The following is a 10591-nucleotide window of genomic DNA, read 5'->3' on the forward strand; positions in this document are numbered from 1 at the left end:
TGGGAAGAGAACAGCCAGGAAGAGGCAAAAAAGGAGGAAGGAAGAAGAAGGAAGGGGGGGGAGCATCTGAGAAGCTTCCAGAAGTCCCTAGAATCACCATTCAGCTTGTGTGGCCAGATTCTGAATCTGCCTTCTCATATTCCTCTTCCCCATGCAGGGAACTGTGTGCCTGGAGCCCTTCTTCCCCTTCCCTCTCTTGCAACTCATGAGACAGATTTGCAAGTATCTGCACCACAACTGCACAGGGCCAGAGCTTTTTTCTTTTTTGTAATTTTTTTTTTATTGAATCGCTATGAGATAGAACATTACAAAGGTATTCATGATTGCCTACCAACAGCCATCCCTCCACCAGTGTAATTTCCCAGCACCAGTGTCCCCAGTTTCCCTCCCACCCCTTCACGCCATCTCTCACCCCAGCTTGCCTCTATGGCAGACACCTCTCTTCTCTCTCTCTTTCTCTAATTTTAGGCATTATAGATTGCGATACAGATGCTGAAAGGTTATCATGTATATCCCTTTACCTGCTTTCAACACTCAGGAAGAGCTAGAGTTCTTTCCCGTGATCTCCTCCAGACCCTCACACAAATCAGTTAGATACAAGGAGACTCCTACTTAAGCTCCCCTGACCTTTCTATGGCAGTCTTTAAAATCCTACAAAAGGCAGATGCCATGTCTATGTGGTGTTCACAAAGATTTCTGGTGATGTTCCTAGTCTCCTGTCTGTCCCATCTTAGTCTTAGCTCTAAGCCTGTGAAGTCAGTCTACAAAAATGGGAAATATCATGCTATCAAGAGCTGCAAACCACACAGAATGCTTTTATGTGAGCCAGTGAGTTCCCTGAGAGTATGGAGGTTCTGAGAGAGGATGTAACCACTCCACTCTGTCAGATAAAACACACAGAGAGAAGAATATTGTGGGATAATTTGGGTCAACTCATTTCACTCAATACACGAAAGTGCTTTATTTAGTGAGAATGAGAGGAGAGACTCATGCCACCATACACTGAGCATTTCCTACTTGTCAAGTCAGTATATAAGAACAAAGACAACACCACAGTGTTTCCCTGGCCTCGTACTCATTTCAGGCTGCAGAAACATTGCTTAGTTTCTATATCCCTCTGTCACTGGGTATATAAAAAAGGCTAGATTGAATCTAGCATCTAGATTCTATTCTATGATCAATTGTAATGGGTTTGCAAGGAATAAATTTTGAGTTATATGTTTTGCTTTCCCAAATGCTTCCTGAATCTAACTTTCTGGTAGCATGGATCTGAAGTTCACCTCAATTATGTTTTTGATTTTCACTTTGAATGTGACCTCAGTGAGTTTTACTTTTCTTTCGTTTCCCTTCTCCCAACCCTCCTTTGCATTTCTTTTTAATACCCTCTTTTTTCCTTGCAACTCCCTCCTTTATTGAAAGAGTGAGCGAGATTAGGCTACTCTGTCATAACCCCATTTATTCTTCTCAGTGAGACACACACACACACACACACACACACACACACACACACAATCGTTCCTCTAACTTGCTCATTTAACAGGAATGTCAAGTCCACATGCTACTGAGAAGATCCACTTAGGTAACCTGTCACAAAGTGAGGCAACCTGAAATACTGTGTTTTTAGATGACTATGAATAAAATGTGAGACAAAGAGAATTGCTTACCCCCTTACATCTTTTTCCACAATTATAAAAAATAAATAGCTCCCTCAAGTCTTGGCTGGGTATATCTAGCTAGATAATGTATTTTATGTTTCCTTGCAGCCAGGAGTGGCATGTGACTAAATTCTTACCCACAAAATGTGTTTTGAAATGCTTAGCACAATTTCTGGGTCCCATCACTTACAGAGAGCCATCTGCCCTTCACTTCTTTTCCCCATTTCCTGCTGACAAGAGCTGGGATGTGTTGATAGGAAGCTGGTCAAAGAGAACATCCTAGAACAGTGCTGTTCAATAGAAACAAGCACGAACCAAGTGGAATTAATTTTATTTTCAATAAATATCCATTTAAGAAAGATATAAAATTAGTAAAGTTAACAGTAACAATATATTCTTAATATACTTATCAATTCACTATGTAATCATACCACTGGTAATTTACAATAGAAAATACTATATTTATTCATCTTCATACTAATTATCCAGCAACCAGTGTGCATTTTGTGCTGACAGCACATCTCAATTTGGACTAACCACACTTCATATACCAAGGCTTGTAAGACCGATGAGTGTTAGACAATGGAGCTGTAAGATAAGGAATATGGCCTCCTGGTCAATCTCATAAAGCAAATCTGACCACCATCTTGGGCATCCCCTCTCTTATTTAAAACACTGTATGGCAGAGGGGTTTTGAACATGAATTTAGTCTGTATTTTGCCTAATTATCATGGTAAGAGGTTCCCTACCCCTTTTTCATAAAAATTGGCATAAGGTAGAGGTGGAGTGTGGGGCAAAGAGATACTACAGCAGCTAGGGTGCTTTCCTTGCAGGTAGCTTACCTGGGTTCAATCCCCAGCATAATATATGGTCCCTAGAGCTTGCCAGGAGTAATCTCTAAGCACAGAACCAGAAGAAACCCTTGAGCACAACTGGGTGTGGATGAAAAAATGGACAAAAAAAATTTTATTGACTTAAATCTATCACTAAGTATAACAAACAGAATGAAACAGTGACAAGTTTTTGATAGATCAGCTATTATTTGTGAACATTTCACTAATTACAGCTTACTATTCTAGTTGAGTCAGTCAGCCTTAACAGGACATCAACCTCACTGTGTATAAGGATATAATTCAAGTTTAAACCTTGAAAAATGCCAATAAAATTTTCTGCATGTTCTGATTCTTTACATCTCCTAAAGCTCAAAGCAATAATCTTCACGACCACCAAACATTTAATATCTTTGCACTGCTATTATTTATTTAACTATACACTTGGGCTGGAGTGATAGCACAGCAGTAGGGCGTTTGCCTTGCGCACAGCCAGCCTGGCCGAGCCAGTTTCGATTCCTCCGCCCCTCTCAGAGAGCCTGGCAAGCTACTAGGAGTATTCAATATGCCAAACACAGTAACAAGAAGCCTCACAATGGGGACGTTACTAGGCCTGCTTGAGCAAATCGATGAACAACGGGAGGACAGTGTTGGCAGATACTTGGGCTGGAGTGATAGCACAGTGGGTAGGGCATTTGTCTTGCATGTGGTCCACGTGGCTGACCCAAGTTTGATTCCTCCACCCCTCTCGGAGAGCCCGGCAAGCTACCGAGAGTATCTCGCCAGCCTAGCAAGCTACCCATGACATATTCGATATGCCAAACACAGTAACAACATGTCTCACGATGAAGACATTATTTATTAGGCCCGCTTGAGCAACTATATACTTATTGAAACAGGGGAAAGTTTAAATTTTTAAGTTACAAAATACCTATAAGCCTCCAGCATGAGTGGATCCAAGTTGACCCTGTACATTCCTACAGTATTTGCAAAAACATTATGAAATAGTTTGAGACCTTGCCATATTCCAATCAGAGCAAGGTTATAGAAAATTTTAGACAATCATATAAATGAACAAAAGAATAATATTTTTAAAAAGGAGTGGTGATAGAAATAACTTGAAAAATATTTGCATCATCAGTAGTATTTAATGTTAAAAGACACTAGAAGTAGTTTAAGATTAGAAAATATAAGTGCTGGTGAGGGTATGAAGAAACAGGAGCTCCATACTCTGTAGGCAGGAACATAAATTGGTGTTCTATGGATATTTCTTTAAAAATCATGGCTATTCCTTTTAAAAATAAAAATGAGTTCATGATTTGCATGCAGGAGTTATGGGTTTAATCCCCAGCACCATATGGCCCCCTACACATCATTGAGAGCAACTCCTAAAGCACATAATCAGGAATAGCCTACAGCATCACCAGGTATGGCCTCAAAGCCCCATACCAAAAATCTGTCACTGTAACTGTCCTCCCGTTGTTCATTGATTTGCTTGAGTGGGCCCAGTAACATCTCCATCTTGAGACGTGCTGACAGCACAATTTCTGTGTTTGGCATATCGAATACATCACAGGGAGCTTGCCAGGCTTTGCCATGCGGTGGAGATGCTCTCGGTAGCTTGCCGGGATCTCCGAGAGGGGCGGAGGAATTGAACCTGGCTTGGCCAGGCTGGCTGCATGCAAGGCAAATTCCCAAAGATCTTGCAGTACTACTCATTGGCCTTTATCCAAAGGATATGAAGATACTAGTTTATAAAACACGAATATGAATATTTATGTATAAATATATATATATACATACACATAATAAAATACTTCTCTGCCATCGAAAAAGTTGCAACTGTGCCTTTGGAGACAAAATAGATAGATTTTTTGTGGGGGTGAGCAAGTGTTTGGGCCATACCCTGCAGTGGTTGCTCCTGGGAATTACTTTAAGCTCTATGCTGGGGTCACTCCCTGCAGTGCTCATGGGACCATGCAGGGCCAGCCACCAGCAAGGCAAAAGCACCTTAGCCCCTAAATTATTTCCCCAACCCCAGGAGAGATGGATCTTGAGGTTATTTTGTTAAGTGGAATACATGAAGGACAATTACCAGATGGTTTTACTCACATCAATATAAACTACTAAAGCAAATAAACTGACAAGAAAAAACAAAACTAACTCTTAGACTTGGTGAAAACTAGAGTGGTTCCCAGTGGGAAGGAGTAGGCGGGTAGAGGAGTGAGTTAGATGGCTCTTTTTCACGATGAGAGTAATATTATGCACAGATAGGCCTGTGGAACTAAACCTCTGAAATTCTAGTATACTAAAAACCAGTGATAAGTCAGTGATAAAAAGCATGGAAGGGGGTGTAAATAATTTTAGAAGACTTCATTGAGCTTAAACTCAGATTTTACATGTGTATTTTAGAACATAATTTTATAGGCCTGGTCATTCCTATAAAAATAAAACAACTGTCAAAATAGTGTCTGTTTTCTTATCCAAGTTGTTTCTGTTTTCCCATAAACAAAAGGAATTGGCTAAAGATGGGCAAAGTTCTCCATCTTTCTAAATTAATCCTCTGGGCCCAGGGATCCAGCTCAGCATTAGAGTGTTGGAGTGTTTTCCTTGCATATATGGGGTCCTGGGTTTGATCCCCAGCAACACACACACACACACACACACACACACACACACACACACACTAGTTTATTGGGATGTACACTGGTGTCTATTAAAAAAAATGCAAACAAGAGCTTATCACTTTTTTTTGTTTCCCTAGATCTATCAATTATTATGTAGATTTAGCACTGTTTTGCTTCAGTGAAAACTCACTATTGAGAAGCTGAGGGAATTTATCCTACTTCCAATAAATTCTATTAAGTCACTACAGAGTATTGGCAGAGAGCACCTATTTAGGAGTCGAGCATCTGGACTCCACTGATTATTAGCCTTGTAACCAGGACCAAGTTACCAAACCACTGGAGATATAGTCTTGTTTGTAAAATAAGAAAAATAACAAATCATATTAAAGTAAGGAATAAGTGACATGAATACTTAATACAGTTATTTCATTATATGTGAGCGATAGCACAGCAGTAAGGCGTTTGCCTTACAAGCGGCCAACATGGCTGACCCGAGTTGGATTCCTCCGCCCCTCTTGGAGAGCCCGGCAAGCTACCAAGAGTATCTCGCCCACACGGCAGAGCCTGGCAAGCTCCCCGTGACGTATTCGAGATGCCAAACACAGTAACAACAAGTCTCATGATGGAGACGTTACCGGGCCCGCTTGAGCAAATCGATGAACAACGGGAGGACTGTGATGTATGTATGCAATTTAAATATATGTGTGTGAACCTATTATGTCACAGTTTCTTTTGTTTTGGATTTTTTTTTGAGTGAGGGCATACCCAGCAATGTTCATGGGTTACTACTCATGGCTCTGCATTCAGGAATCACTCCTGGTTCTGCTCAGAGAACCATGTGGAATGCTGGGGATAGAACTCAAGTCTGTCAAGTATAAGACTAGTCTTACCTGCCATACTATATCTCGGACCAGTCACATTTTTTTTCCAACATGGATTATTTCTGATTCTCATAGTCACTGGGGGTTGGAGCAGGGGTAAAAGCATCCCCATTTTACAATTGGAGAAACAGTGTCCAGAGAAATGAAAGGGCAAGCCTGAGGTATCTAGCACACAGAGAGACTAGGCAGGAAAGTAAAAACCAAATACAGAAAAACCTGTATTCTTTCTACCAGGCCAGCTGGGACACTGGGACTTCTCTGGCAGGGTGTACCCCCACTCCCGGCCCCCACCTCACTGGGGATAAAGAAAGAAGGCAAAGCTACTCAGGAGGTCTCCAAACCTCACAGTGTAGCACAAACCTCCAATTATGCTTGAAGTTGGACCAGCTTTTGAAATCTCTACTGGACATTCTTTCCCTTCCCAAGTTCCTTGAAATTTCACTTGAAAAAGCATCTAGGAAGAGCCGCACTCATTAGCAAAGGACTGGCTTCATTTTCCTAATAAACAGACATTTGGTCAGACAAAAGAACCTCTATTTTCAATCAATTCTTCAGCATTTCAGCTGATTTTCTTCTCTTTGGCTTGAAATTGTGATCTGGGAATGGCTGTTCCTTCAAATTGTCCTCCTATAGGGAATGCCCCTTGAGGATCCTCACTTGTTATTTTTAATCACTGTAATCTCCTTTTCAAAGGAGGCCATGGTCAGAAACAGAGCCGGCCTTTCAGGGCTTTCTAAAGTACAATTATTGCAGAAGGAGAGGGTTGGGGGTGGGGTGGGGGAAGTGGAGAGAAGTGGTGGGAGAGAGGAGGAAGTCAAAATAGGACTAACAACTTGGAAAAGACTGAATAGCAATCTCAATTGGATCCTGGCTATGAAGAAGAAGCCCCATGTTTCATTATAGTCTTTTCATAGCGACCATTTTCTTCCAGCTAGTACATCTCAAGCTTATGGGGGTGGGGGTGGGGGTGGGGTGGGTGGTATTAAGAGCAGAATTTTAGGGATGGAGAGGATGAAATGTGATACTGGGAAACAGATTTGAGTCAAGAAAACAATCCACTGATTCTGAGGATTATGAGGGGTTTGAAATCAGGGACAAATCAAATAAAATACAAGGAAATGTTAGCCCTAAATCAATATGCAATATAAAATGCATTCAATTTGTGTGTGACATAATTATCGTAAGAAAATACGCAGAAAAATGCTAGCCCAGCCTCCTTTGACCATAAGGGAAAGAGAGGAAACCTCGAAGGACACTTTTCTAGCCCGGAGACTAGTTTTATTCACTAGCCTTCAGTTAAGAACAGTCTTAGGCTGCTACTAAGGAAAATCGATCATTCATTCCTTTAACTAATCTCTGAGAACCCAAATAAACACCATTCCCTGAGAGAAGACAGGACTGGAACTGAGCTGAGAAAACCCAACTCCTACACACATGCACACACCCCAAAAGCCAATCTCAGCCAACACATCTCTTCTTTATCAAACCAGCAAGGGTCTCCTATTCAATGCAGGAGGACAGCACCTAAGAACCCTAGCGTTCAGCTACATTCTCTTAGTCAGCTCATTACTCCCTACCACCACAAACAGCTCTTTTCCCTGGGCCCAGGGAGGGCGCAGGACTTAGGAAAGCAAAGGACTTGCACAAGGTGGCAGGGCTACCAACGCCAAATCCTTCTGACTCCAGAGCCTTCCTGAAGCTGGAGTTATCTCCCCTGGAGCCCAAACTGCCCCTTTGGGGAGGATTGCAGTGCACAAGTGGGGTTCCCATCCGCGCCATCCCATCCACGCTGGCCCTCCCCTCCCTGAGAGGCTACGGCCCCAGGTCAGTTTGGTTCCCTCCGTACTTGCGCCAACCCACCCGCTTCGTCTCGGGAGCCCACTGGCCGCTCTCTGCCTAGTGACGCTGAGCGCTAAATCTGGAAGGTCCCGCCGACCTATGCTTCGGGGTGGGGATCAGCACCTGACCAAGCGCCCAACGCGTCGGGCCTTTTCCTGGGCGCTTGCAAGTGAGCAGATCTGGGGAGACACGGGCTCGGGAAAATGCGTGAAGCATCCAGAGAAGGGTGATCCCAACTTCCGACCACCTGCGCGGCCCGGACATCCGCGGGCAGAGCCCCAAAGTTTCTTCAAGTGTTCCTCCCGCTACCGCCTCCAGGGGCATCCCGGGACCTCCGGGGGCGGGGGATGGGGCGGAGGATGGCGGTTGAGTCCCATTTGTCCCACCAGGTGCCCCCAAATTCCCTATTCCCATCTGGGCACCAAACTGACTTACGGAGGAACACGCGCCTTGCCCTATTCACTTGCCGCCTGCGGGGCGGTAGGTGAGGCCAGGCTCCAGTCTCTGCCCCAGCCTAACTCGGAATCTGCATGGGAGGAAAACAGGAGTTGGGCGGGAGAGGAGCTAGCTGCAGAGCGAGAGTAGCGGGGATGGAGATGGAGTCCGGGGGTCTCCAGGTCTGCGGTTCCCTCTGCCTATCCTGTGAACATCCCCTTTCTATGCTCCCCAGAACCCGCTCGCGGCTGCCGTTGGAGGTGCCACGTCCTCGGAGCTGCTGAAGCCACCGTCCTCCAGGGAGGTTGTGCTCCCCTGGCCTCCAGGGAGCAGGCCTTGGGCATCCAGGCTCCGCGCGCTCTTCGTAGTGAGGGGATTCCCCCACCGCACTCCCCACCCTTACCTCTCTTCCCCGAGCTCTTTGAACCTGGGACCCAGCCTTAGCTATCCTGGTTCTTTTTCCTCACCTGGGACCCGCAAAGAATAATTTGGAGTTCTTTCCAGACACCTTTAAGAAGCGCACCTGGCTCTGCCTCCCCTCCTCCCGGTGCCAAGGTAAAAGGGAGAAACCCCCGAGTCCCCTCTAAACGCTTCTGTCCAGGGAAATTGGAGTGACCGAGCTGCTGAAGGTGGTTCTGCTAGAAGCTGGTCCCCACCAAGCCCCCGCAACCCTCCAGGGCTGGGAACCAGGAAACCGGAGTCACCGTCTCCTAGAACCTAGCTGGGGAAGCCAGGATCCCCACATACACCACACACACACACACACACACACACACACACACACACACACACACACACACACACACACACCACTTATCACCACCACCTCCCGGGAGGAAGATAGGGAGAAAGGCGGGTCTCCCCGGGTCTCCTGGAACGCGCCGAGAGCGAACCCGTCAAGCCGGGGTGGCGCGCCGCGGCACCCGCGCCGGGAATCCGCGCGTCCTAGAGACGGGCAGCCTCGCCTGGCAGCGGCCGCCGCGACGACCCAGGACGCCTGGCTGGGGATCCGCGCGGAGCTCGCGGCCAAAGGGGTTGCGGGGCAAGTCGGGACAGCGGGGCCCTGAGCTGGCTGCACCCGCACCGTGCGCCCCGGGGACCGTGCGCCCTCCTCCGGCAACGGCGCGGGCGGCGCCCCCCGGGGTCCGGGTCCCGCGCCACCCCCATGCCGCGCGGGGCTAACTTACCGCGGTAGCTGGTTCCCGGTTTGTAGAATTCGGGGTCGCCCTCCACGCGAAGGCTGAACTCGGTGTAGCCCTCGCGCCGCGTGCCCTGGGCGCGCAGGATGCGGCTGCAGTAGCCTTCCGACTTGGCCACTTTGTCCAGGGTCTCGTCGGAGAAGGCCAGCGCGGCGGCCAGGGGCAACGCCAGGGCCAGCAGCGCCGGACCCCGGACCCATCTCAGAGGCGCTGGGGGCAGCCCCATCCTCGCGTCTCCCCAACTTTGTGCTGCGGCCCGCCGCCCGCCCTGGCCACGCGCCTCCTGCCCGAAGGGGTCCCCGCGCGAGCGAGCCCTAACGGAGCGCGAAGCCGAGGACCCGGAGAGCGTGCCTGCCCGGCTGCTGCCGAGCCGCGCTGCGCCGAGCAGAACTGACGGAGCCCGAGCCGCGCGCGGAAGGGAGGGCGGCGGCGAGGGGGAGGGGGAGGGAGGGCTGATTTTGCCCAGATCCCCGAGCGCAGCGCTGTTTTGTTTCCGAGCTGGCGATTAACGGCGCGGTTGTGTTTATTTTGCAACGCTGGATTCCCAGGGCCTTGGCGAAGGCAATGACAGGGTACAGTGACCTGGCCCGGGCTCTGGCCCGCCACCCACCCGGAGTGCTGCCCCCTAGCCCCGTGCCCCGTGCCCCGTGAGGGAGGGCTGGGAGGAGGTGCGGGGCGCTCCAAGGAGGGAAAGACCAGAACTTTGGCTGCACACCTGCTCTGTGCCTAGCATCTCGCTGGGTAGTTTACTCCTCCTCTCTGTTCACCTTCTCCTCTCTCACGGCGGTGGGAGAACACTGCTCTTAGTTATTTCAAGGATGTAAACTGAGGATGGAGCCTAAACAGGCCAGGCGAGGGTCCATGCTCTGACCCCGCTGCTGCTCTTGCCAACGCCTTGATGGAACCGGTCAGACTGTAGAACCCGAGATGAAAGCGTCTCGTTCTTCTGTCAAACTTTTGGAGCTCCAGGAAAATCTTTTCTTAAAAAACAGAAGAAACCATTTTGATCAAATAGAAGTTTTATTCTGTGATAGTAATAGAATTGTTTACCGCGACATTGTCATAAAAATGAATTTGGTTGTGTTTGCAGAGAGGAAAGCCACCTCCAGCCCACCAGAGTCGTCA

At 47.6% G+C, this 10591-nt stretch overlaps 1 protein-coding gene and 1 non-coding gene across 2 annotated transcripts in view; one reads left to right on the plus strand and one right to left on the minus strand.

Annotated features, from left to right (window-relative positions):
- The window catches only part of SPON1 (spondin 1), a 361268-nt gene extending 351390 nt beyond the window's left edge, over positions 1-9878 (minus strand). The window contains exon 1 of the mRNA XM_056116221.1: positions 9455-9878. Within this exon, the coding sequence (XP_055972196.1) occupies positions 9455-9692 (238 nt within the window). The 5' untranslated portion in view covers positions 9693-9878. The remainder of the gene's footprint in view (positions 1-9454) is intronic.
- LOC130025640 (small nucleolar RNA SNORA9) lies at positions 3417-3549 on the plus strand. The gene has a single exon (XR_008792769.1). It is a non-coding gene; the product is annotated as a small nucleolar RNA SNORA9 (small nucleolar RNA).
- Positions 9879-10591: the final 713 nt, after the last annotated feature.

Source organism: Sorex fumeus, unplaced genomic scaffold (genome assembly GCF_029834395.1).
Source record: "Sorex fumeus unplaced genomic scaffold, SorFum_2.1 ptg000030l, whole genome shotgun sequence".
Lineage (NCBI taxonomy): Eukaryota > Metazoa > Chordata > Mammalia > Eulipotyphla > Soricidae > Sorex > Sorex fumeus.